Genomic DNA, 27,733 nt, shown 5'->3' with positions numbered 1-27,733 from the left:
GGCACTACACGGGTGCAGGGCGCAGGGGGGGGGCGCTCTGGGCAGCAATAAAAGATATAAGATCTGGCACAGCGATATACAGTGCGCAGGCACTGTCTACAGACCCCCGCCAGTATAAAAACACACAAGCGCCATTTATGGGGGCGGGGCTTCATCCTTCCAGCTCTTATCAGCGCCATCTTTTCTCTTCACAGCAAGCTGCAGAGACACTGGTCCTGGCGCTTCACTTCTGTCACAAGTAACAGGGTGCAAAAACAGGGGGGGGGGGCACAGCATATTTGGTGTTGAATAAATATATTCAACACCAAAGTCTGGGGCATTGTATATTCCTCCAGACTGGGTGAGACGTTGGGTGTGAGCTGGCAAACTCCCTCTCTGTCTCTCTGAAGGGCCTTACTGTGGGTCTGTACCCTATAGCCCAGTGTGATAGTGGGTGTCGGTACGCGTGTGTCAACATGTCTGAGCCTGAATGCTCTCCCCAAGAGGAGGCTGGTGTGGGGGCAGAACAGAATGTGGGAGTGACTCTGTCGGCACCGCCGACTGCTGATTGGGTAGATATGTGGAGTGTCTTAAATGCAAGTGTGGTTTCGTTGCATAAGAGATTAGACAAATCTGAGTCTCGGAACCAAGCATGGAGACAATCCATGGAAGATGTTTTGTCACAAACTCAGACCCCCTCAGGGTCACAGAAACGTTTACCCAAATAGCAGACACAGATACCGACACGGATTCGTACTCCAGTGTCGACTATAGTGATGCCAAATTGAAACCTAAACTGGCTAAGAGCATTCAGAACATGATTGGCAATTAAGGACCTGTTACATATCACGGCAGACCCTGCTATTCCTGACAAGGGTCTGTATGTATAAGGGAAAGAAACCTATGGTAACGTTTCCTTCCTCATGAACTGACCACTCTTTTTGAAAAGGCTTGGGATACTCCTGCAAGAGGTTGCTGATTCCCAAGAGAATTTCTATGGCATATCCGTTTCCCTCTGAGGATAGGGTAAAGTGGGAGTTGACGCCCACGGTGGACGGCAGCCCTAAAGGATTCTGCGGATCGTAAGCAGGAAACTACCTTGAAATCTATTTGTCACTATAAGTACGCTGCTCAGACCTGCCGTGGCAGCGGCATGGGTAAGTAGCCCTATTGAAAAGTCGGCAGATAACTTGTCATCTGAAATTGACACCCTGGATAGAGATAGCGTGCTTTTGACGCTGGGTCATATCAGGGACGCTGCAGTCTATCTAAAGGAGGCTGCGAGAGATATTGGCCTCTTGGGATCAAGGGCCAATGCCATGGCAATCTCGAATAGGAGAGCGTTGTGGACTCGTCAATGGAATGGTGATGCTGACTCTAAGAAGGCTATGGAGGCTCTGCCCTACAAAGGTGGCATTTTGTTTGGTGAAGGCCTCGCGGACCTGGTATCTTCAGCTACCGTGGGTAAGTCATTTTTTCTACCTTTTGTCCCTCCACAGCAAAAGAAAATGCCTCCGTATCAGATGCAGTCCTTTCGGTCTAATAAATAATAAAAAAAAAAGGACGAGCGTCCTCCTTCCTTGCTGCTAGAGGTAAGGGAAGGGGAAAAAGATCGCCGGTTGTGGAAAGCTCCCAGGAGCAGAAGTCCTCCCCGGCTTCTACCAAGTCCACCGCATGACACTGGGGCTCCGCTGCTGGAGTCCGCACCGGTGGGGGCACGTCTTCAGCTCTTCAGTCGGGTCTGGGTTCTCTCAAGCCTGGATCCTTGGGTGCTGGAAATTTTGGCCCAAGGATACAAACTGGAGTTTCAAGACATGCCCCCCCGACCCCACCGTTTTTTCAAATCGGCCTTGCCAGCTTCTCTTCCAGAAAGAGAAGTAGTTGGCGCTGCAATACAAAAACTGTGTCAACAACAAGTCATTGTCATGGAACCCCCGTCACAACGGGGAGAAGGGTTTTATTCAAGCCTGTTCGTGGTGCCGAAGCCGGATGGCTCAGTCAGACCGATTCTGAACTTAAAATCTCTCAATCTATATTTGAAAAGATTTAAATTCAAGATGGAATCTCTCCAAGCAGTGATCTCCAGTTTGGAAGGGGGGGATTTTATGGTGTCAGTCGACATAAAGGATGCTTACCTCCATGTCCCTATATATCCTCCACATCAGGCTTACCTGAGGTTTGCGGTTCAGGATTGTCATTACCAATTTCAGACGTTACCGTTTGGTCTTTCCACGGCCCTGAGGATTTTCACCAAAGTAATGGCGGAAATGATGGTGCTCCTGCGCAAGCAGGGTGTCACAATTATCCCGTTTTTGGACGATCTCCTGATGAAGGCGAGATCAAAGGAGCAGTTACTAAAAAACTTTGCGCTCTCCCTGACAGTTCTGCAACAACATGGTTGGCTCCTAAATTTGCCAAAGTCAAGGGGATTCTGAAACCGGTAAGAGTGTCAATTCATCAATGCACTCGGGTGCTGGGGAAGATGATGGCGGCCTACGAGGCCTTCCCATTTGGCAGGTTCCATGCCAGGGTTTTTCAGTGGGACCTGTTGGATAAGTGGTCCGGGTCTCACCTACACATGCAGTGAAAGATAACCCTGTCTCCCAGGGCCAGGATTTCTCTCCTGTGGTGGCTTCAAAGTTCTCACCTTCTAGAGGGACGCAGGTTCGGGATCCAAGATTGGATCCTAGTAACCACGGATGCAAGTCTCCGAGGTTGGGAAGCAGTCACACAGGGACAAGATTTCCAGGGAAAATGGTCAAGCCAGGAAGCTTGTCTGCACATAAGCATTCTGGAATTGAGGGCCATCTACAACGGCCTTTTACAAGCAGAACATCTTCTTCGCGGCCTGCCCGTCCTGAATTCAGTCGGACAACATAACAGCAGTGGCGCACATAAACCGACAGGGCGGAACAAGGAGCAGAGCAGCGATGGCGGAGGCCACAAAAAAGTTCTTTGCTGGGCGGAAAAACATGCAAGCGCTCTGTCGGCGGTCTTCATTCCAGGCGTGGACAACTGGGAAGCAGACTTCCTCAGCAGACACGATCTCCATCCAGGAGAGTGGGGTCTTCATCAAGAGGTCTTTGCAGAAGTGACAAGTCGTTGGGTAATTCCCAAATAGACATGATGGCGTCTCGCCTCAACAAGAAACTTCAGACATACTGTTCCAGGTTGAGGGACCTTCAAGCAGTAGCAGTGGACGCCCTAGTGACACCGTGGGTGTTTCAGTCGGTCTATGTGTTCCCTCCACTTCCACTCATCCCAAAGGTGATACGGATCATAAGAAGAACAAGGGTTCAGGCGATACTCGTTCCACATTGGCCACGGAGGGCCTGGTATCCAGATCTTCAGGAATTACTCATAGGAGATCCCTGGCCTCTTCCTCTAAGAGAGGATCTGTTACAGCAAGGTCCATGCGTGTTCCAAGACTTACCGCGGTTGCGTTTGACAGCGTGGTGGTTGAACGCAAAATCCTAGCGCGAAAGGGTATTCCCGGTGAGGTCATCCCCACTTTACTGAAAGCTAGAAAGGAGATAACGGCGAAGCATTACCACCGTATTTGGAGAAAATATGTGTCTTGGTGTGAATCCAAGAAGGCTCCTACGGATGAGTTTCAGTTGGGTCGGTTTCTCCATTTTTTACAAGCAGGTGTGGATGCGGGCCTGAAGTTAGGCTCCATTAAAGTGCAGATTTTGGCCTTATCAATTATCTTTCAAAGGGAATTGGCCTCGCTTTCAGAGGTACTGACTTTTGTGAAAGGCGTGCTGCACATCCAACCTCCATTTGTGCTCCCAGTGACACCATGGGACCTTAACGTGGTGTTACAGTTCCTTATGTCACATTGGTTTGAACCTTTACAAACGGTTGAGTTGAAATTTCTCACTTCAAAAGTGGTCATGCTATTGGCCTTGGTGTCCGAAAGGCGGGTGTCAGAATTGGCGGCTTTGTCTCACAAAAGCCCCTATTTGATTAGATAGGATAGAGCGGCGTTGAGAACTCGTCAACAATTTCTACCAAAGGTGGTTTCTTCGTTTCACATAAACCCAACCTATTGTGGTACCTGTGGCTACTGAAGCCTTGGCTGATTCAAAGTCTCTCGATGTGGTCAGAGCTTTGAAAATTTATGTAGCCAGAACGGCTCGTATTAAGAAAACGTAGGCTCTGTTTGTCCTGTATGCTTCCAACAAGATTGGGGCTCCTGCTTCTAAGTAGACTATTGCACGCTGGATCTGTAATGCGATTCAGCATGCTCATTCTATGGCTGGATTGCCGTTATCGAAATCAGTGAAGGCCCATTCTACCAGGAAGGTGGGCTCATCTTGGGCGGCTGCCCGGGGAATCTCGGCGGTACAACTTTGCCGCGCAGCTACTTGGTCGGTCTCAACCACTTTTGCAAAATTCTACCGAGTTTGATACCCTGGCTGATGAGGACCTCATGTTTGCTTAATCGGTGCTGCAGAGTAATCCGCACTCTCCCGCCCGGTCTGTAGCTTTGGTATAAACCCCATGGTCCATTTGGAGTCCCCAGCATCCTCTAGGACGAAGGAGAAAATAGGATTTTAATACCTACCGGTAAATCCTTTTCTCTTAGTCCGTAGGGGATGCTGGGCGCCCGTCCCAGTGCGGACTCTATCTGCAGTACTTGTTCATAGCTATTGCTTTTGTTACACAAAGGTTGTGTTTTTGGTTTCGATCAGCCTGTTGCTGATTTTTTTTTGTTTATGCTGTTAACTGGTTTTAGTTAAATGCCATGTTGTACGGTGTGCTGTGGTGTGAGCTGGTATGTATCTCACCCTTGGTTAACAAAAATCCTCGAAATGTCCGTCTCCCTGGGCACAGTTCCTATAACTGAGGTCTGGAGGAGGGGCATAGAGGGAGGAGCCAATTTACACCCATATAAAGTCTTAAAGTGCCCATGTCTCCTGCGGATCCAGTCTATACCCCAATGGTCCTTTTGGAGTCCCCAGCATCCTCTACAGACTAAGAGAAAAGGATTTACCGGTAGGTATTAAAATCCTATTATTCTCTGTACAGTGTGGAGTAATATGTGTGCGCTATATAAAGATCTGTGAATAATAATAGTTATTTTATCTCCAGCAGATGGCGGCACAAGCAGGAATGCCTTGGAAGGAAATCTTATCTTGCCTGCAGATACTGACATAGAAGATAACATCGCACGGGATACTCCAGGAGACAGCCCCGTTATGCTAAATATACATCCAGTACCTCTCAGTGCAGATATATCATCTGATCCCCCTAACTGCGAGGACTGTTCTCCTAATACCTCAGATTTTGTTACACATCGTGCAGCTTATACACCTGATAAAGTATTTCCCTGTTCCGAGTGTGGGAAATGTTTCACAAAGAAATCAAAACTAGTTGCACATCAGAGAAGTCACACAGGAGACAAACCATTTCCATGCTCTGAGTGTGGGAAATGTTTCCCACATAAATCAACTTTAATTATACATCAGAGACATCACACAGGTGAGAGGCCTTTTCTATGCCGTGAGTGTGGTAAATGTTTTACACTGAAATCAAATCTTGTTAGACATCAGAAAAGTCACACAGATGAGAGGCCATTTCCGTGTTCTGAGTGTGGAAAATGTTTCATACATAAATCAGATCTTATTAAACATCAGAGAAGTCACACAGGTGAGCAACCATTTCCGTGCTCTGATTGTGGGAAATGTTTTACACTGAAACAAAATCTTGTTGCACATTTGAGCTCTCACACAGGTGAGAAACCATTTCCATGCTCTGAGTGTGGGAAATGTTTCGCACATAAATCAGCTCTAGTTATACATCAGAGACGTCACACAGGTGAGCAACAATTTCCGTGCTCTGAGTGTGGGAAAAATTTTTCACGCAAATCAGATCTAGTTAGACATCAGAGAAGTCACACAGGTGAGAAACCATTTACATGCTCTGAGTGTGGGAAATGTTTTACACTGAAACATAGTCTTGTTGTACATTTGAGGTGTCACACAGGTGAGAAATCATTTCCATGCTCTGAGTGTGGGAAATGTTTCGCACACAAATCAGCTCTAGTTATACATCAGAGACGTCACACAGGTGAGCAACCATTTCCGTGCTCTGAGTGTGGGAAATGTTTTACACTGAAACAAAATCTTGTTGCACATTTGAGCTATCACACAGGTGAGAAACCATATCCATGCTCTGAGTGTGGGAAATGTTTCGCACATAAATCAGCTATAGTTATACATCAGAGACGTCACGCAGGTGAGCAACCCTTTCTGTGCTCCGAGTGTGGGAAATGTTTTACACTCAAATCAGATCTAGTTAGACATCAGAGACGTCATGCAGGTGAGCAACCATTTCCGTGCTCTCAGTGTGGGAAATGTTTTACACTCAAATCAGATCTAGTTAGACATCAGAGAAGTCACACAGGTGAGAAACCATTTACATGCTCTGAGTGTGGGAAATGTTTTACACTGAAATCAAATCTTGTTGCACATTTGAGATGTCACACAGGTGAGAAACCATTTCCATGCTCTGAGTGTGGGAAATGTTTTACAAATAAATCCGATCTTGTTAAACATCAGAGAATCCACACAGGTGAGAAGCCATTTCCATGTTCCGAGTGTGGGAAATGTTTTACACACAAATCAGATCTTGTTAAACATCAGAGAATCCACACAGGTGAGAGGCCATTTCCATGCTCTGAGTGTGGGAAATGTTTTACACAGAAATCAGCTCTTGTTATACATCAGAGAACTCACACAGGAGAATAGCCATTTCCATGTCCTGAGTGTTGGAAATGTTTTACACACAAATCACATCTTTTTAGACATCAGATTTAACACAGTAGAAAAGCATTTCTATGAGCTGATACAAAACAGGGTTGTAGCACAGCTCCCGTCACACAGTATTTGAACAAATTAAGTTAACCATCCGCAGACAATTGGAATGGATGTCATATAAGACTGGAGTAGATCACTCGGGTTAAACTAAAGTGTAATAACAGACCACATTATTGTTTTGTAGCATCTACATCTTGTGCATTTCAGTTAAACACGTAACAAGATAAATTTGCATTATTTTTTAAAACAGATTTTATTATGGAAACTCAGTAAAATCCAACTTTCTCCGGCAGGGTCCACAGGATAACAATGGGATATCATGGAGCGTCAGCAGATTGGCACCAATCACTCAAAGCTTTCTGGCCTCCAAGGATGCAATGGGCCCGTCCATATATCCCTGCCCACTGGCTCAGGCAAATCATTTTTTTGTTTGGTGCGGCAGGAGCCGGACCATGTTCAGAAGGCTGCTGCTCTTTGCAGCCCTAAGCTTTGTTATTTTATTTTTATAGTCTTGCTATGTTTTTTTGAGTGATCTTTCTAAACAGAGTCTTATACACATATTGGAAAGAGTCCCTCCAACAACTCTCCGCCAGGTCGCAACAACGCTTACCTACGAGTACAGTGCTGTTTCGGCAGGTGTCTGTGTCGGATATGCTAGCAAGTCCATCAGACCTTACCAGGCTGTGGCCGGAGCACGGGGAGAAGGTAAGACATCGGTTCCCCTTAGCTAGATGGAATACGGACACAGCCGCACTGTTTTGGGAGGAGACTACCAAACAGTAGCTGATGCACCACCACCCCGGGTGTTCTAGCGCTAGGACTTAGGGATCATAGGCTGCAGGATTAGTGTGAGGCCGCGATCCCTAGGGTTGATGTCAGTAGGGGGAGTCAGACGATCTCCTGGTCGCCCCTCTCCCAGGTTCATGACCAGTTTCCGCCGAGTCTCCCGCCATGAACTGTTTCCTCGCTTTTGCCCAGATGCTATCACGAGGGGATCTGGTCGCAGCTTAGGCGGCTGTGTGACCGGTGCGTCTGTGTTCACTGATTGCTACCAGGAGTGGACCCGGTTGCAGCATAGGCGGCTGTATAACTGGTGCGTCTGTATTCACTCAGCGTCTGTGTTCACTATAGGTTCGTGGAGCGGCAGTGTACACTAGTAGCGCTGGATCCACTCAGCGTTCGCTAACGTATTGATCGATCCTGGAAGTGAGGCGAGTCTCCCTGTATCCCACTCTGCTGAGTACGGGTTATACAGCACTAAAATCTCTTTTTTTTTAGTACGTAAAGTTAGATAAGTGCCTATTGCATATGAGTCTGTTACATTTACTGTTGTTTCTCCATTGCGTCTGAATACGCTAGATCAGTTAAACATCATCAGTAACTTATTCTCCTACATACTTAAAAGATATGTTTGTAGTTGATGTTATGATCATACTGCTAATTATAATAATGTATAACATGTGACTGACTACTAGTGTATATAGATTCTATATATTGTAAGCTTGCGAGCAGGGACTTCCTACCTCTGACTGTTTGTTATCACCCATTTTGTTAGTGTTATTTCAAATTGTAAAGCGCAACGGAATTTGCTACGCTATATAAGAAACTTAATAAATAAATAATAAAATAATAGTGTGATTGCTGACTTTATTATATGTCTGTAATTGTCCTTTCTAATCCTCAATGCTGGTGCATGGGTAGGGGCAGATTGTAGGTCACTTTAAATATTTTAAAGTGATTAGTCACAAATTGTGTAGACACTGTGAAAGTGCTGATTATTTATCATGTCTAAGAGCGGCAAGGGTGAGGAAGGTACACTCACAGCAACACCAACACTCACTTCATGTTTATCTTGAAAAAATGTTTTATCCTCTCAGGATCTGCTTCAGGATGGTTTGTGTGCAAATTGTTATAGTTTTCATCAAAATATAATGCATATCCCCGACGCAAATGGATCCACCTTGGGCTATGTTTGCACAGACCTTGTCCAGTATAGCTGAACGGATAATTCCTACCCCATCTGTACCAGATAAAGGTTACACTATTAACCCTTACATGCAGCTCCCTACCTACGGTATATCATTCCCACCAGCACCTTCTCAAGGGAAACAGGTGGATAAGCCGAGGGTAAGTAAATCTTCACCTTCACAGGCTACACAGGAGGCAGACGAAGATTCATCAGAAGATGAAAGCTCAGATAATGCTACTTCGGCATACGAAGAAGAGGAGGAAGGTCTCAACTCAGTCGATATAGCTGAGTTAATTAGAGCTATAAAAGCCATTCTATCCCTAGAGGATTCAGCAGAGCCTGTGTTAAAAACTATGGCACCTGTGTTTAAATGTCCTAAAACAGTTAAAACTGAGCGTTTCCCAGGGTCAGATCAACTGACGGAAATCATGGAAGAGACTTGGGCAACGCCCAATAAGAGATTTTAGAATTCCAAAGAAATGGGATTCCAATTATCCTCTTCCAGCTGGGGATTGTGAAAAAAGGGAGGTGGCTCCTAAAGTAGATCCGCATGTAATTCAATTAGTGCGGAAATCTATTTTACCTTTGCCTTCAACATCATTAAATGATGTCATGGATAGGAGAGTAGATGGGTTTCTAAAAACAATTGTTTCCCCTGTCTGGGGCAGTCATAAGGCCAGCCATGGCTTCAGCTTGGATGGCAAAGGCAGTGGCTGCCTGGGCTGATGCATTGGAGGGGGATTTTCAATAGCTTCTAGAGAGCAATAATCCCATATAGCTCATATAAAACAGGCTGCAATGTTTCTGGAAGAAGCAGCGTTGGATATGGGTACTATTGCCTCCAGGGCATCGGCTTCAACAATAGCTGCTCGCAGAGCACTTTGGTAACGTACGTGGAAAGCTGATTCAGAATCTAAGAAGGTTTTGGAATCTTTGCCTTTTTCTGGAAATATTCTTTTTGGCAAAGAATTGACAGATATTTTGGAGTCAGAAGCAGACTCCAAAAAGGTAAAGTTTCTTTCCACATTATACAAACCTAAAACTCGGATTTTTCTGCCTTTTCAGTCTCAAAGAAAGGGTAAGGGAAAAAGTAATCGCAAGCCCCAATATAAGAAGTCTGGTAAGACTAAAAGCGTCCAAATCAGAGGATAAGCCATCAGCCTGATGGTGTGAGCCTCCACCTGGGGGACCCCAGGGTAGGGGGCCGACTTCTGCAGTTTACACAGATTTGGCAACAGTCTACAACAGATGCCTGGGTGCAGGAAGTGGTGTATCTAGGTTATGCTTTTCCCTCCAAGAAGCATCCTCAAAGGTTTTTCTGTACCAGTCCATCTCGGGTCGAAGCAAAGGCCAGGGCTTTGCAAGAAGCGGTTCAGAAATTGCTTCAGTCAGGAGTAATTATTTCAGTTCCCCTTGCACAGCGAGGACAGGTTTTTTACGCCAACCTATTTTTGGTTCAGAAGCCACATGGGTCATCTCGGCCCATTCTCAATCTCAAAATGCTGAACAAATACAGTTGGGTACCTCGGTTTCACATGGAGATGTTAAGTTCCATAATCTTGGCCATGGAGCCAGGAGATTATATGGAATCCATGGATATACAGGATGCTTACCTACATGTTCCTATAGCACTGTCCCATCAGTGTTATCTCAGGTTTGTTATCCTCCAACAGCATTTTCAATTCCAGGCTCTATCCTTTGGGTTAGCCACAACTCCCAGAGTATTTACCAAAATTATGGTGGTTATGGCAGCATATCTCCGCCAGCAGGGGATAAGAATTTTTCCATACGTCGACGATCTTTTAATCCTGGCACAGTCACAGGAGTTGCTCCTATGTCATCTCCAATAGACAATAGCTTGTCTGCAGAGACATGGATCGCTCATAAATTGGGCAAAATCGTCTCTAGTTCCGTCACAGTGGATGACTCACATGGGGGCTGTACTGGATTCAGGTCTGCAGCGGGTAATTTTACCTCAGAACAAGATATCCAAGATCCAGTCAAGGGTTCAGGACTTGCTACACAGTCAAACGGTATCCATTCACGCAGCAATGCAAGTGATGGGTTTGATGGTGTCAACTTTCGACATGGTGGAGCATGCACAATTATAATCGAGGCCTCTGCAGCATCTGATTCTTGCCAAATGGAATGGATTACATCAGACAATAAAGAAACAGACTATGGTACTTTCGGTAAAAGTAAAAAGGTCATTAGCCTGGTGGCTACAGACATCTAATCTGGACAAGGGGAGACCCTTTTGGATATCAGATTGGGAGATTCTGACAACAGATGCAGGTCTCCAGGGCTGGGGAGCAGTGTCCAGAAGATTGTGCTTCCAGGGACAGTGGATCAGAGAAGAAAGTTGCCTACCAATAAATGTGTTGGAACTTCAGGCAATAGGCATGGCACTGATTCAGGCAAAGGACAATCTTCAAGGAAAACCAATCCAGATCCGCTCAGACAATGTGACGGCAGTAGCGTACCTCAACCATCAGGGAGGAACTCGCAGCCAAAAAGCAATGAAGGAGGTAAGTTGCATACTAAAGTGGGCAGAACTTCATCATCCATCCTTGTCCGCAGTGTTCATTCCAGGAGTCCTAAACTGGGAAGCGGACTTTCTCAGTCGACACACCATTCAGGCAAGCGATGGGCTCTACACCCGGAGGTCTTCCAGACTCTAGTAGACAAATGGGGGTTGCCAGAGATAGATCTCATGGCGTCCCGCATGAACAACAAAGTGGCCGCTTACGGGTCAAGAACAAAGGACCCCAGAGCAATCATTGTGGACGCCTTGTCAGTGAGATGGGACTTTCATCTAGCTTATGTGTTTCCTCCGATCCCCTTGTTACCCAGTGTGGTGAGAAAAATAAAGCAAGGAAGGGGTGCTGTGATACTAATAGCTCCGGCTTGGCCCAGAAGACATTGGTACACAGTTCTGCAGAGGATGTCAGTGGAGGTTCCACTTCTGCTGCCTCATTGTCCAGATCTACTGATGCAGGGTCCTTGTTATCACAGACATCTGGAACGGCTGTCTTTGATGGTGTGGCTCTTGAAACCTCTATCCTGAAGTCAAGAGGATTCTCTAAACAGGTAATTCAAACAATGCACAGAGCAAGGAAACCTTCCTCAGCTCGTATTTATCACCGAATATGGCAAGCCTATATTCATTGGTGCAGTGGATGGAAAATGGACCATAAAACTTTCAGAGTTTCCAGGTTCTTAGCATTCCTTCAGGAAGGAATGGATAAGGGTTTGAAGGTAGCTTCCTTGAGAGTGCAAGTATCAGCATTGACTGTATGGTTCCAAAAGAAAATTGCCAACTTACAGGATGTGCGTACTTTTTTCCAGGGAATGTTGCGCATTCAACCTCCATTTGTTCCGCCTGCAGTACCGTGGGACTTATGTGTAGTCCTGAAGGCCCTTCAAGTTGCTCCATTTGAACCACTTAATAAAGTGGATCTTAAATGGTTGACAGCTAAAGTGTTCTTTCTACTGACTATGGCATCAGCTAGAAAAGTATCAGACTTAGGGGCGCTGTCATGTCGTTCCCCATTTCTGACTTTTTATCCAGATAAAGCAGTTCTTAGAACTAGATCTGGGTATCTTCCTAAGGTGCTATCTAAATTCCACCTTAATGAAGGAATTGTAGTCCCGGCTTTTACAGGTATCAGGACTTTCTGCGGGAGATGCATCGCTGGACGTGGTCCATGCGTTAAGGATCTACGTGGATCGTACCAGTGCCATCAGAAAGACAAAATCGCTCTACATTCTCTACAGATTTCACGAGAGGATGGCCTGCTAGTAAACAGACGCTGACAAGATGGCTTCGGATGACTATTTCAGAAGCATATTTTCAGGCTGATCTCGCTGTTCCGGCTAATGTCTCTGCTCACTCTACTCGTAAGGAAGGTCCTTCATGGGCAGCACAACGTGGTGCTTCAGCAGAACAGAATTGTAAGGCAGCCACATGGTCTTCCATTAACACATTCATTAGACATTATGCCTTGGATACCTTTGCCTCTCATGATGCTGAATTCAGGCGAAGGGTTCAGCGTTCCCACCACTAAATTGCTTTGGGAAATCCCATTGTTATCCTGTGGATAACCTGTGGACCCTGCCAGAGAAATATGCGTTCTGGTAAGAACTTACCGTTGATAACGGTATTTCTCCTAAGTCCACAGGGATTCCACCATGACGCACCTGATTTGAGGATCTTTCTACTCCCTAACCTCTTCCCTCTTGTATGGAAGTGTGTGCATGTGTGTTCTTCTCGCCTGATTAGGGCTCTACATGATGCTCCTGCCTAGTGCTTTGGAATACAACTGATTTGCCTGATCCAGAGGGCGGGGATATATGGACGGGCCCGTTGCATCCTGGGAGGCCAGAAAGCTTTGATCAATTGGTGCCAATCCGCTCCATCATATCCCATTGTTATCCTGTGGAATTTGTGGACTTAGGATAAATACCGTTATCAACGGTAAGTTTTTACCATAACGTATATTTTTTGTTGTATTGGAATGGTGTATAAATGGTGACTCACAAACCACAAAGTAATTCTCGGTGGGTAGAAACAAATGAAAGATGCAGCAGACAAGGAGTGTGGTTTGTATAGTGCATTATACACATCATATATACACATTTTCGCCCATTGCTAAATATAGAAACGGGTAAGGGCGACTGGAGTGGAGAACGGACTTTCCAGGTCTTTCATTACAGACAATTCTAGCTGCAAATCTTACATTAAATAAACAATTCTATCTCCTATGCCGAGATGCATCATATTATATTGCAGATATCTTACTTCACCCCTAGATTATATTGTCTTATAGGTGATGCACCTACTTCTAGCTGCTATAAATGTGGGACACCATAAACAGATATTGTACGTTGCTTGTGGACCGGCCCACAAGTACAAGTATGGATGGAACGCCCAAATTATATTACTAATACTGATGATTGAATTTGTTGATGAAACGTGTACATTCTGGGGTATTTACTACAAGACAAATTCATGGAAATTAACCAAAGGTAACGGAACACGGCTTGTAAAATCGCCAGCCGGCATCAAGAAGATTGTATTGTCTCAATGGATCTCTCCTGATCCTATCTCTGTAACCTTATACCCCAGAATATATTCCTTATTTATTATGGACTGGACTGATGTATCCCTGCAAAAATAAAAATGGTGGCAAAATTCTTCTGTATATGGCTTCCTTATGTTCACACTTTGCAGTTTTCATAGAAGGACTGAGAAAATGTTTCCAGTCTACCTCATAGTATAACCTAGAGGTACTTCCCTCTGGTGTAGCAGTGTAATGTATGTATGAGATATAGGGGGTAATTCCAAGTTGATCGCAGCAGGACATTTTTTAGCAGTTGTGCAAAACCATGTGCAGTGCAGGTGAGGCAGATATTACATGTGCAAAGAGAGTCCTGAAGCAATAAATGTGTTTAGTAGGGACAATAAAATGGAAGAAGAAATTTATGTTCGGCAACAGTGATTTCTCATCCTGTGCCAGTCATAAATGTTTGAGGGGTGGTAGACTGCATCATTCAGTCGCCCTCTTTAAACAAACACTGATCTTCAAGCAAACTGTGCAAGACAGCATTGAGCTGGTTAAAAACCCCAAGGCTGGGGGGAAGTGAGGGCAGCTGAGGGTATATCTATCCCTTTCACTGTAATATGTGTGTTCATTCTCATGGGGGGCAGCTGCGGCTAGAAGTGAACAGATAAACTTACCTGTGTCATTCCCACAGCCAGATGCTAAATTTGTGTGTAAGTTTAGGCTTCTGAATTATTACCTCTTTAAATTTTTGTTTGATTGTACCGTACACCTGTGAGTATTCTTAAAATGTTCATAATAATCTTTGTAAAGTATTCTTGGAATTAAAATTACAAATCAAGTTCCTGATTCTGTGCTTCTTAAAACCCAAGTCCTCGTGTGGCCCACGTCTACCTATTTTTTCTAAGTATTGTAGTGTGTGTGACAGGTAGAAGGGAAGGCTACCTTGCGTTTAGATGCTAGATCCCTCTTGCTGGTGGCAGCGAATGTGCTTGCTAAATTTATTCTACCTTTTGACCCTCCACAGCAAAAGAAAACGCCTCAGTATCAGATGCAGTCCTGAATAATAAAAAGGACGAGGGTCCTCCTTCCTTGCTGCTAGAGATAAGGGAAGGGGAAAAAAATCGCCGGTTGTTGCAAGCTCCCAGGAGCAGAAGTCTTCCCCGGCTTCTACCAAGTCCACCGCATGACACTGGGGCTCCGCTGCGGGAGTCCGCACCGGTGGGGGCACGTCTTCAGTCGGATCTGGGTTCTCTCAGGCCTGGATCCTTGGGTGCTGGAAATTGTGGCCCAAGGATACAAACTTGAGTTTCAAGACATGCCCCCCCACCGTTTTTTCAAATCGGCCTTGCCAGCTCCTCTTCCGGAAAGAGAAGTAGTGTGCGCTGCAATACAAAAACTGTGTCAACAACAAGTCATTGTCACGGTACCCCCCCCGTCACAATGGGGAGAAGGGTTTTATTCAAGCCTGTTCGTGGTGCCGAAGCCGGATGGCTCAGTCAGACCGATTCTGAACTTAAAATTCCTTAATCTATATTTGAAAAGATTCAAATTCAAGATGGAATCTCTCCGAGCAGTGATCTCCAGTCTGGAAGGGGGGGAAGGATTTTATGGTGTCAGTCGACATAAAGGATGCTTACCTCCATGTCCCTATATATCCTCCACATCGGGCTTACCTGAGGTTTGCGGTTCAGGATTGTCATTACCAATTTCAGATGTTCCCGTTGGTCTTTCCACAGCCCCGAGGATTTTCACCAAAGTAATGGCGGAAATGATGGTGCTCCTGCGCAAGCAGGGTGTCACAATTATCCCGTACTTGGACGATCTCCTGATGAAGGCGAGATCAAAGGAGCAGTTACTAAAAAACTTTGCGCTCTCCCTGACAGTTCTGCAACAACATGGTTGGCTCCTAAATTTGCCAAAGTCGAGGGGATTCTGAAACCGGTAAGAGTGTCAATTCATCAATGCACTCGGGTGCTGGGGATGATGGTGGCGGCCTACGAGGCCTTCCCGTTTGGCAGGTTCCATGCCAGAGTTTTTCAGTGGAACCTGTTGGATAAGTGGTCCGGGTCTCACCTACACATGCAGCGGAAGATAACCCTATCTCCCAGGGCCAGGATTTCTCTCCTGTGGTGGCTCCAAAGTTCTCACCTTCTAGAGGGACGCAGGTTCGGGATCCAAGATTGGATCCTAGTAACCACGGATGCGGGTCTCCGAGGTTGGGGAGCAGTCACACAGGGACAAGATTTCCAGGGAAAATGGTCAAGCCAGGAAGCTTGTCTGCACATAAGTATTCAGGAATTGAGGGCCATCTACAACGGCCTTTTACAAGCAGAACATCTTCGCGGCCTGCCCGTCCTGATTCAGTCGGACAACATAGCAGTGGCGCACATAAACCGCCAGGGCGGAACAAGGAGCAGAGGAGCGATGGCCACAAAGGTTCTTCGCTGGGCAAAAAAACATGCAAGCGCTCTGTCGGCGGTCTTCATTCCAGGCGTGGACAACTGGGAAGCAGACACTATCTCCATCCAGGAGAGTGGGGTCTTCATCAAGAGGTCTTTGCAGAAGTGACAAGTCGTTGGGGAATTCCCAAATAGACATTATGGCGTCTCGCCTCAACAAGAAGCTTCAGACATATTGTTCCAGGTCGAGGGACCTTCAAGCAGTAGCAGTGGACGCCCCACTTCCACTCATCCCAAAGGTGATACGGATCATAAGAAGAACAAGGGTTCAGGCGATACTCGTTCCACATTGGCCACGGAGGGCCTGGTATCCGGATCTTCAGGGATTATTCATAGGAGATCCCTGGCCTCTTCCTCTAAGAGAGGATCTGTTACAGCAAGGGCCATGCGTGTTCCAAGACTTACCGCGGTTGCGTTTGACAGCGTGGCGGTTGAACTCAAAATCCTAGCGCGAAAGGGTATTCCCGGTGAGGTCATCCCCACTTTACTGAAAGCTAGAAAGGAGATAACGGCGAAGCATTACCACCGTATTTGGAGAAAATATGTGTCTTGGTGTGAATCCAAGAAGGCTCCTACGGAAGAATTTCAGTTGGGTCGGTTTCTCCATTTTTTACAAGCAGGTGTGGATGCGGTCCTGAAGTTAGGCTCCATTAAAGTGCAGATTTTGGCCTTATCAATTTTCTTTCAAAGGGAATTGGCCTCGCTTCCAGAGGTACTGACTTGTGTGAAAGGCGTGCTGCACATCCAACCTCCATTTGTGCCCCCAGTGACACCATGGGACCTTAACGTGGTGTTACAGTTCCTTATGTCACATTGGTTTGAACCTTTACAAACGGTTGAGTTGAAATTTCTCACTTCGAAAGTGGTCATGCTATTGGCCTTGGCGTCCGCAAAGCGGGTGTCGGAATTGGCGGCTTTGTCTCACAAAAGCCCCTATTTGATTTTCCACGAGGATAGAGCGGAGTTGAGAACTCGTCAACAATTTCTACCAAATGTGGTTTCTTCATTTCACATGCACCAACCTATTGTGGTACTTGTGGCTACTTAAGCCTTGGCTGATTCAAAGTCTCTCGATGTGGTCAGAGCTTTGAAAACTTATGTAGCCAGAACGGCTCGTATTAAGAAAACGGAGGCTCTGTTTGTCCTGTATGCTTCTGACAAGATTGGGGCTCCTGCTTCTAAGTAGACTATTGCACGCTGGATCTGTAATGCAATTCAGCATGCTCATTCTACGGCTGGATTGCCGTTATCGAAATCAGTGAAGGCCCATTCTACCAGGAAGGTGGGCTCATCTTGGGCGGCTGCCCATGGAGTTTCGGCGGTACAACTTTGCCGAGCAGCTACTTGGTCGGTCTCAACCTCTTTTGCAAAATTCTACCGAGTTTGATACCCTGGCTGATGAGGACCTCATGTTTGCTCAATCGGTGCTGCAGAGTAATCCGCACTCTCCCGCCCGGTCTGTAGCTTTGGTATAAACCCCATGGTCCTTTTGGAGTCCCCAGCATCCTCTAGGACGAAGGAGAAAATAGGATTTTAATACCTACCGGTAAATCCTTTTCTCTTAGTCCGTAGAGGATGCTGGGCGCCCGTCCCAGTACGGACTCTATCTGCAGTAATTGTTCTTAGTTATTGCTTTTGTTACACAAAGGTTGTGTTTTTGGTTTTGATCAGCCTGTTGCTGATTTTTTTGGTTCATGCTGTTAACTGGTTTTAGTTAAATGCCATGTTGTACGGTGTGCTGTGGTGTGAGCTGGTATGTATCTCACCCTTGGTTAACAAAAATCCTCGAAATGTCCGTCTCCCTGGGCACAGTTCCTATAACTGAGGTCTGGAGGAGGGGCATAGAGGGAGGAGCCAGTTCACACCCATATAAAGTCTTAAAGTGCCCATGTCTCCTGCGGATCCAGTCTATACCCCAATGGTCCTTTTGAAGTCCCCAGCATCCTCTAAGGACTAAAAGAAAAGGATTTACTGGTAGGTATTAAAATCCTATTATTCTCTGTACAGTGTGGAGTAATATGTGTGCGCTATATAAAGATCTGTGAATAATAATACAGTTATTTTATCTCCAGCAGATGGCGGCACAAGCAGGAATGCCTTGGAGGGATATCTTATCTTGCCTGCAGATACTGACATAGAAGATAACATCACACAGGATACTCCAGGATACAGCCCCGTTAGGCTAAATATACATCCAGTACCTCTCAGTGCAGATATATCATCTGATCCCCCTAACTGCGAGGACTGTTCTCCTAATACCTCAGATTTTGTTACACATCGTGCAGCTTATACACCTGATAAAGTATTTCCCTGTTCCGAGTGTGGGAAATGTTTCACAAAGAAATCAAAACTAGTTGCACATCAGAGAAGTCACACAGGAGACAAACCATTTCCATGCTCTGAGTGTGGGAAATGTTTCGCACATAAATCGGCTCTAGTTATACATCAGAGACGTCACACAGGTGAGCAACAATTTCCGTGCTCTGAGTGTGGGAAATATTTTTCACGCAAATCAGATCTAGTTAGACATCAGAGAAGTCACACAGGTGAGAAACCATTTACATGCTCTGAGTGTGGGAAATGTTTTTCACTGAAATCAAATCTTGTTGCACATTTGAGCTATCACACAGGTGAGAAACCATTTCCATGCTCCGAGTGTGGTAAATGTTTTACACACAAATCAGATCTTGTTAAACATCAGAGACTCCACACAGGTGAGAGGCCATTTCCATGCTCTGAGTGTGGGAAATGTTTAACACAGACATCAGCTCTTGTTATACATCAGAGAACTCACACAGGAGAATAACCATTTCCATGTCCTGAGTGTTGGAAATGTTTTACACACAAATCACATCTTTTTAGACATCAGATTTAACACAGTAGAAAAGCATTTCTATGAGCTGATACAAAACAGGTTTGTAGCACAGCTCCCGTCACACAGTACTTGAACAATTTAAGTTAACCATCCGCAGAAAAATGGAATGAATGTCATATAAGACTGGAGTAGATTACTTGGGTTAAACTAAAGTGTAATAACAGACCACATTATTGTTTTGTAGCATCTACATCTTGTGCATTTCAGTTAAACACGTAACAAGATAAATTTGCATTATTTTTTAAAACAGATTTTTTTATGGAAACTCGGGTAAAATCCAACTTTCTCCGGCAGGGTTCACAGGATAACAATGGGATATCATGGAGCGTCAGCAGATGGGCACCATTCAATCAAAGCTTTCTGGCCTCCCAGGATGCAATGGGCCCGTCAATATATCCCCGCCCACTGGCTCAGGCAAATCATTTTTTTTGTTTGGTGCGGCAGGAGCCGGACCATGTTCAGGGGGCTGCTGCTCTTTGCAGCCCTAAGCTTTCTTATTTTATTTTTAGAGTCTTACTATGTTTTTTTGAGTGATCTTTCTAAACAGTCTTATACACATATTGGAAAGAGTCGCTCCAACAACTCTCCGCCGGGTCGCAACAACGCTTACCCACGAGTACAGTGCTGTTTCGGCGGGCGTCTGTGTCGAATATACTAGCAGGTCCATCAGACGTTACCAGGCTGTGGCCGGAGCATGGGGAGAAGGTAAGGCATCGGTTCCCCTTAGCTAGATGGAATACGGACACAGCTGCACTGTTTTGGGAGGAGACTACCAAACAGTAGCTGACGCACCGCCACCGCGGGTGTTCTAGCGCTAGGCCTTAGGGATCATAGGCTGCAGAATTAGTGTGAGGCCGCGATCCCTAGGGTTGATGTCAGTAGGGGGAGTCAGACGCTCTCCTGGTCGCCCCTTCCCCCGGCTCATGACCAGTTTCCGCCGAGTCTCCCGCCATTAACTGTTTCCTCGCTTTTGCCCAGACGATCTCACGAGGGGATCTGGTCGCAGCTTAGGCGGCTGTGTGACCGGTGCGTCTGTGTTCACTGATTGCTACCAGGAGTGGACCCGGTTGCAGCATAGGTGGCAGTATAACCGGTGCGTGTGTTCACTATAGGTTCGTGGAGCGGCAGTATACATTAGTAGCGTCTGGATCCACTCAGCGTTCGCTTTCGTATTGATCGATCCTGGAAGCGAGGCGAGTCTCCCTGTATCCCACTCTACTGAGTATGGGTTATACAGCACTAAAATCTCTATTTTTAGTACGTAAAGTTAGATAAGTGCCTATTGCATATGAGTCTGTTACATTTACTGTTGTTTCTCCATTGCGTCTGAATACGCTAGATCAGTTAAACATCATCAGTAACTTATTCTCCTACATACTTAAAAGATATGTTTGTAGTTGATGTTATGATCATACTGCTAATTATAATAATGTATAACATGTGACTGACTACTAGTGTATATAGATTCTATATATTGTAAGCTTGTGAGCAGGGACTTCCTACCTCTGACTGTTTGTTATCACCCATTTTGTTAGTGTTATTTCAAATTGTAAAGCGCAACGGAATTTGCTACGCTATATAAGAAACTGTTAATAAATAAATAATAAATAATAGTGTGATTGCTGACTTTATTATATGTGTGTAATTGTCCTTTCTGATCCTCAATGCTGGTGCATGGGTAGGGGCAGATTGTAGGTCACTTTAAATATTTTAAAGTGATTACAGTCACAAATTGTGTAGACACTGAAAGTGCTGATTATTTATCATGTCTAAGAGCGGCAAGGGGGAGGAAGGTACACTCACAGCAACACCAACACTCGCATCATGTTTCTCTTGCAAAAATGTATTATCCTCTCAGGAACTGCTTCAGGATGGTTTGTGTGCAAATTGTTATAGTTTTCAGCAAAATATAAGGCAGATTCCGACGCAAATGGATCCACCTTGGGCTATGTTTGCACAGACCTTGTCCAGTATAGCTGAATGGATAATTCCTACCCCATCTGTACCAGGTAAAGGTTACACTATTAACCCTTACATGCAGCTCCCTACCTACGGTATATCATTCCCACCAGCACCTTCTCAAGGGAAACAGGTGGATAAGCCGAGGGTAAGTAAATCTTCACCTTCACAGGCTACACAGGAGGCAGACGAAGATTCATCAGAAGATGAAAGCTCAGATAATGCTACTTCGGCATACGAAGAAGAGGATGAAGGTCTCAGCTCAGTCAATATAGCTGAGTTAATTAGAGCTATAAAAGCCATTCTATCCCTAGAGGATTCAGCAGAGCCTGTGTTAAAAACAAAGGCACCTGTGTTTAAACGTCCTAAAACAGTTAAAACTGAGTGTTTCCCAGGGTCAGATCAACTGACGGAAATCATGGAAGAGACTTGGGCAACGCCCAATAAGAGGTTTAGAATTCCAAAGAAATGAGATTCCAATTATCCTCTTCCAGCTGGGGATTGTGAAAAAAGGGAGGTGGCTCCTAAAGTAGATGCGCATGTAATTCGATTAGTGCGGAAATCTATTTTACCTTTGCCTTCAACATCATTAAATGATGTCATGGATAGGAGAGTAGATGGGTTTCTTAAAACCATTTTTTCCCCTGTCTGGGGCAGTCATAAGGCCAGCCATGGCTTCAGCTTGGATGGCAAAGGCAGTGGCTGCCTGGGCTGATACATTGGAGGGGGATTTTCAATAGCATCCGAGAGCGCAAAAATCCCATATAGCTCATATAAAACAGGCTGCAATGTTCCTGGAAGAAGCAGCGTTGGATATGGGTACTATTGCCTCCAGGGCATCAGCTTCAACAATAGCTGCTCACAGAGCACTTTTTGGTAACGTACGTGGAAAGCTGATTCAGAATCTAAGAGGGTTTTGGAATCTTTGCCTTTTTCTGGAAATATTCTTTTTGGCAAATAATTGACAGATATTTTGGAGTCCGAAGCAGACTCCAAAAAGGTAAAGTTTCCTTCCACATTATACAAACCTAAAACTCTGGTTTTTCTGCCTTTTCAGTCTCAAAGAAAGGGTAAGGGAAAAAGTAATCGCAAGCCCCAATACAAGAAGTCTGGTAAGACCAAAAAACATTGGGCTACCAGAGGCCCAGCTTCCAAATCAGAGGATAAGCCATCAGCCTGATGGTGTGAGCCTCCACCTGGGGGACCCCAGGGTAGGGGGCCGACTTCTGCAGTTTACACAGATTTGGCAACAGTCTACAACAGATTCCTGGGTGCAGGAAGTGGTGTCTCTAGGTTATGCTTTTCCCTCCAAGAAGCATCCTCAAAGGTTTTTCTGTACCAGTCCATCGAAGCAAAGGCCAGGGCTTTGCAAGAAGCGGTTCAGAAATTGCTTCAGTCAGGAGTAATTATTCCAGTTCCCCTTGCACAGCGAGGACAGGTTTTTTTACGCCAACCTATTTTTGGTTCAGAAGCCAAATGGGTCATTCCGGCCCATTCTCAATCACAAAATGCTGAACAAATACATTTGGGTACCTCTGTTTCACATGGAGATGTTACGTTCCATAATCTTGGCCATGGAGCCAGGAGATTATATGGAATCCATGGATATACAGGATGCTTACCTACATGTTCCTATAGCACTGTCCCAACAGTGTTATCTCATGTTTCGCTATCCTCCAATAGCATTTTAAGTTCCAGACTCTTCCCTTTGGGTTAGCCACAACTCCCAGAGTATTTACCAAAATTATGGTGGTTATGGCAGCATATCTCCGCCAGCAGGGGATAAGAATTTTTCCATACCTCGACGATCTTTTAATCCTGGCACAGTCACAGGAGTTGCTCCTATGTCATCTCCAATAGACAATAGCTTGTCTGCAGAGACATGGGTGGCTCATAAATTGGGCAAAATCGTCTACTAGTTCCGTCACAGCGGATGACTCACTGGGGGGCTGTACTGGATTCAGGTCTGCAGAGGGTAATTTTACCTCAGAACAAGATATCCAAGGTCCAGTCAAGGGTTCAGGACTTGCTACACAGTCAAACGGTATCCATTCACGCAGCAATGCAAGTAATGGGTTTGATGGTGTCAACTTTCGACATGGTGGAGTATGCACAATTCCACTTGAGGTCTCTGCAGCGTCTGATTCTTGCCAAATGGAATGGATTACATCAGACAATAAAGAAACAGACTATGGTACTTTCTGTAAAAGTAATAAGGTCATTAGACTGGTGGCTACAGACATCTAATCTGGACAAGGGGAGACCCTTTTGGATATCAGATTGGGAGATTCTGACAACAGATGCAGGTCTCCAGGGCTGGGGAGCAGTGTCCAGAAGATTGTGCTTCCAGGGACAGTGGATCAGAGAAGAAAGTTGCCTACCAATAAATGTGTTGGAACTTCAGGCAATAGGCATGGCACTGATTCAGGCAAAGGACAATCTTCAAGGAAAACCAATCCAGATCCGCTCAGACAATGTGACGGCAGTAGCGTACCTCAACCATCAGGGAGGAACTCGCAGCCAAAAAGCAATGAAGGAGGTAAGTCGCATACTAAAGTGGACAGAACTTCATCATCCATCCTTGTCCGCAGTGTTCATTCCGGGAGTCCTAAACTGGGAAGCGGACTTTCTCAGTCGACACACTATTCAGGCAAGCGAATGGGTTTTACACCCGGAGGTCTTCCAGACTCTAGTAGACAAATGGGGGTTGCCAGAGATAGATCTCATGGCGTCCCGCATGAACAACAAAGTGGCCGCTTACGGGTCAAGAACAAAGGACCCCAGAGCAATCATTGTGGACGCCTTGTCGGTGAGATGGGACTTTCATCTAGCTTATATGTTTCTTCCGATCCCCTTGTTACCCAGGGTGGTGAGAAAAATAAAGCAAGGAAGGGGTGCTGTGATACTAATAGCTCCGGCTTGGCCCAGAAGACATTGGTACACAGTTCTGCAGAGGATGTCAGTGGAGGTTCCACTTCTGCTGCCTCAATGTCCAGATCTACTGATGCAGGGTCCTTGTTATCACAGACATCTGGAACGGCTATCTTTGATGGCGTGGCTCTTGAAACCTCTATCCTGAAGTCAAGAGGATTCTCTAAACAGGTAATTCAAACAATGCACAGAGCAAGGAAACCTTCCTCAGCTCGTATTTATCACCGAATATGGCAAGCCTATATTCATTGGTGCAGTGGATGGAAAATGGACCATAAATCTTTCAGAGTTTCCAGGGTCTTAGCATTCCTTCAGGCAGTAATGGATAAGGGTTTGAAGGTAGCTTCCTTGAGAGTGCAAGTATCAGCATTGACTGTATGGTTCCAAAAGAAAATTGCCAACTTACAGGGTGTGCGTACTTTTTTCCAGGGAATGTTCCACATTCAACCTCCATTTGTTCCGCCTGCAGTACCGTGGGATTTATGTGTAATCCTGAAGGCCCCTCAAGTTGCTCCATTTGAACCACTTAATAAAGTGGATCTTAAATGGTTGACAGCTAAAGTGCTCTTTCTACTGACTATGGAATCAGCTAGAAAAGTATCAGATTTAGGGGCGCTGTCATGTCGTTCTCCATTTGTGACTTTTTATCCAGATAAAGCAGTTCTTAGAACTAGATCTGGGTATCTTCCTAACGTGCTATCTAAATTCCACCTTAATGAAGGAATTGTAGTCCCGGCTTTTACAGGTATCAGGACTTTCTGCAGGAGATGCATCGCTGGACGTGGTCCATGCGTTAAGGATCTACGTGGATCGTACCAGTGCCATCAGAAAGACAGATTCTTTCTTCATTCTCTACAGATTTTACAAGAGAGGATGGCCTGCTACAAAACAGACGCTGGCAAGATGGCTTTATATGACGATTTCAGAAGCATATTCTCAAGCTGATCTCCCTGTTCCGGCTAATGTCTCTGCTCACTCTACATGTAAGGTAGGTTCTTCATGGGCAGCACAACATGGTGCTTCAGCAGAACAGATATGTAAGGGCAGCCACATGGTCTTCCATTAACACATTCATTAGACATTATGCCTTGGATACCTTTGCCTCTCATGATGCTGAATTCAGGCGAAGGGTTCTCCTGTTCAATCAGGAGCGTCCCCACCGCTAAATTGCTTTGGGAAATCCCATTGTTATCCTGTGGATAACCTGTGGACCCTGCCAGAGAAATATACGTTCTGGTAAGAACTTACCGTTGATAATGGTATTTCTCCTAAGTCCACAGGGATCCCACCCTGACGCACCTGATTTGAGGATCTTTCTACTCACTAACCTCTTGCTTCTTGTATGGAAGTGTGTGCATGTGTGTTCTTCTCACCTGATTAGGGCTCTACATGATGCTCCTGCCTAGTGCTTTGGAATACAACTGATTTGCCTGATCCAGAGGGCGGGGATATATGGATGGGCCCGTTGCATCCTGGGAGGCTAGAAAGCTTTGATCAATTGGTGCCAAATCCGCTCCATCATATCCCATTGTTATCCCGTGGATCTTGTGGACTTAAGAGAAATACCGTTATCAACGGTAAGTTTTTACCATAACGTATATTTTTTGTTGTATTGGAATGGTGGATAAATGGTGACTCACAAACCACAAAGTAATTCTCGGTGGGTAGAAACAAATGAAAGATGCAGCAGACAAGGAGTGTGGTTTGTATAGTGCATTATAGACATCATATATACACATTTTCGCCCATTGCTAAATATAGAAACGGGTAAGGGAGACTGGAGTGGAGAACGGACTTTCCAGGTCTTTCATTACAGACAATTCTAGCTGCAAATCTTACATTAAATAAACAATTCTATCTCCTATGCCGAGATGCATCATATTATATTGCAGATATCTTACTTCACTCCTAGATTATATTGTCTTATAGGTGATGCACCTACTTCTAGCTGCTATAAATGTGGGACACCATAAACAGATATTGTACGTTGCTTGTGGACCGGCCCACAAGTACAAGTATGGATGGAACGCCCAAATTATATTAATAATACTGATAATTGAATTTGTTGATGAAACGTGGACCTTCTGGGGTATTTACTACAAGACAAATTCATGTAAATTAACCAAAGGTAACGGAACACGGCTTGTAAAATCGCCAGCCGGCATCAAGAAGACTGTATTGTATCAATGGATCTCTCCTGATCCTATCTCTGTAACCTTATACCCCAGAATATATTCCTTGTTTATTATGGACTGGACTGATGTATCCCTGCAAAAATAAAAATGGTGGCAAAATTCTTCCATATATGGCTTCCTTATGTTCACACTTTGTCTGCAGTTTTCATAGAAGGACTGAGAAAATGTTTCCAGTCTACCTCATAGTATAACCTAGAGGTACTTACCTCTGGTGTAGCAGTGTAATGTATGTATGTATGAGATATAGGGGGTAATTCCAAGTTGATCGCAGCAGGACATTTTTTTAGCAGTTGTGCAAAACCATGTGCAGTGCAGATGAGGCAGATATAACATGTGCAAAGAGAGTCCTGAAGCAATAAATGTGTTTAGTAGGGACAATACAATGGAAGAAGAAATTTATGTTCGGCAACAGTGATTTCTCATCCTGTGCCAGTCATAAATGTTTGAGGGGTGGTAGACTGCATCATTCAGTCGCCCTCTTTAAACAAACACTGATCTTCAAGCAAACTGTGCAAGACAGCATTGAGCTGGTTAAAAACCCCAAAGCTGGGGGGAAGTGAGGGCAGCTGATGGTATATCTATCCCTTTCACTGTAATATGTGTGTTCATTCTCATGGGGGGCAGCTGCAGCTAGAAGTGAACAGATAAACTTACCTGTGTCATTCCCACAGCCAGATGCTAAATTTGTGTGTAAGTTTAGGCTTCTGAATTATTACCTCTTTAAATTTTTGTTTGAGATTGTACCGTACACCTGTGAGTATTCTTAAAATGTTCATAATAATCTTTGTAAAGTATTCTTGGAATTAAAATTACAAATCATGTTCCTGATTCTGTGCTTCTTAAAACCCAAGTACTCGTGTGGCCCACGTCTACCTATTTTTTCTAAGTATTGTAGTGTGTGTGACAGGTAGAAGGGAAGGCTACCTTGCGTTTAGATGCTAGATCCCTCTTGCTGGTGGCAGCGAATGTGCTTGCATAACCCTATGTGTCCAAAGTGACTCGCACGTCACAGGCGGCGCTTCTCAGATTGGCGTATCTGGAGAAGCGACCAGCAGATCCGTGACACATTCAAGGGAGCCCCATCGTCTCAAGTGCTGCCTATACAGTTTTGGAGTGAGCTGGACTGGACACCATGAAATCAATTGGTTCCTGTCATAGTTACAGAATTCTGTTTATCCGTATCTGGACCCTTGGGTATAACTGACATAAAGATGAAATGAGATGTCAGATAGTTCTAGCTCATAGAGTGAACACAGGTATGGCCTATAGCTGACAAGCTCAGATGCCTGGGGCAATCACAACCACACAGTGTCACTCTGGACTGGAATCTGTACAAAGATACAGAACTGAAACCCCAGCCATGAGAGCCTGGAACTGGTCATACAGAACTCAACCCCAGGCCCTGATACAGGAGCTAAAGGCTGGGACCCACCTCTGGGAACTGAGATAAACACAACAGGAGAAACATAGAAGTGC

General features: G+C 45.1%; 2 protein-coding genes across 2 annotated transcripts in view; both read left to right on the top strand.

Annotated features, from left to right (window-relative positions):
- LOC135054565 (zinc finger protein 271-like) overlaps positions 1-8,433 on the top strand; it is a 58,795-nt gene extending 50,362 nt beyond the window's left edge. Inside the window, exon 6 of the mRNA XM_063957719.1 lies at positions 5,080-8,433. Coding sequence (XP_063813789.1) covers positions 5,080-6,734 — 1,655 coding nt within the window. The 3' untranslated portion in view covers positions 6,735-8,433. The remainder of the gene's footprint in view (positions 1-5,079) is intronic.
- A 3,052-nt stretch (positions 8,434-11,485) lies between these two features.
- Positions 11,486-19,577, top strand: LOC135057087 (gastrula zinc finger protein XlCGF17.1-like). The gene is made up of 3 exons (XM_063962986.1): positions 11,486-11,629; positions 13,602-13,654; positions 18,335-19,577. The coding sequence occupies exons 1-3, from the start codon at positions 11,486-11,488 to the stop codon at positions 19,101-19,103; spliced, it is 966 nt and encodes a 321-aa protein (XP_063819056.1). The 3' UTR covers positions 19,104-19,577.
- The last annotated feature ends 8,156 nt before the right edge of the window (positions 19,578-27,733 follow it).

This window comes from Pseudophryne corroboree, chromosome 3 (genome assembly GCF_028390025.1).
Source record: "Pseudophryne corroboree isolate aPseCor3 chromosome 3, aPseCor3.hap2, whole genome shotgun sequence".
NCBI lineage: Eukaryota > Metazoa > Chordata > Amphibia > Anura > Myobatrachidae > Pseudophryne > Pseudophryne corroboree.
This window is presented reverse-complemented; position numbering and strand designations above follow the sequence as displayed.

Excerpts from the sequence above, each read along its gene's own strand:
- LOC135057087 (XM_063962986.1), top strand. The coding sequence starts at position 11,486 with ATGGCGTCCCGCATGAACAACAAAGTGGCCGCTTACGGGTCAAGAACA. Across the intron at positions 11,630-13,601 it reads TCCCCTTGTTACCCAGTGTG|GTGATGCACCTACTTCTAGC; the intron begins GTGAGAAAAATA and ends ATTGTCTTATAG. Across the intron at positions 13,655-18,334 it reads GGACACCATAAACAGATATT|ATCTGTGAATAATAATACAG; the intron begins GTACGTTGCTTG and ends CGCTATATAAAG.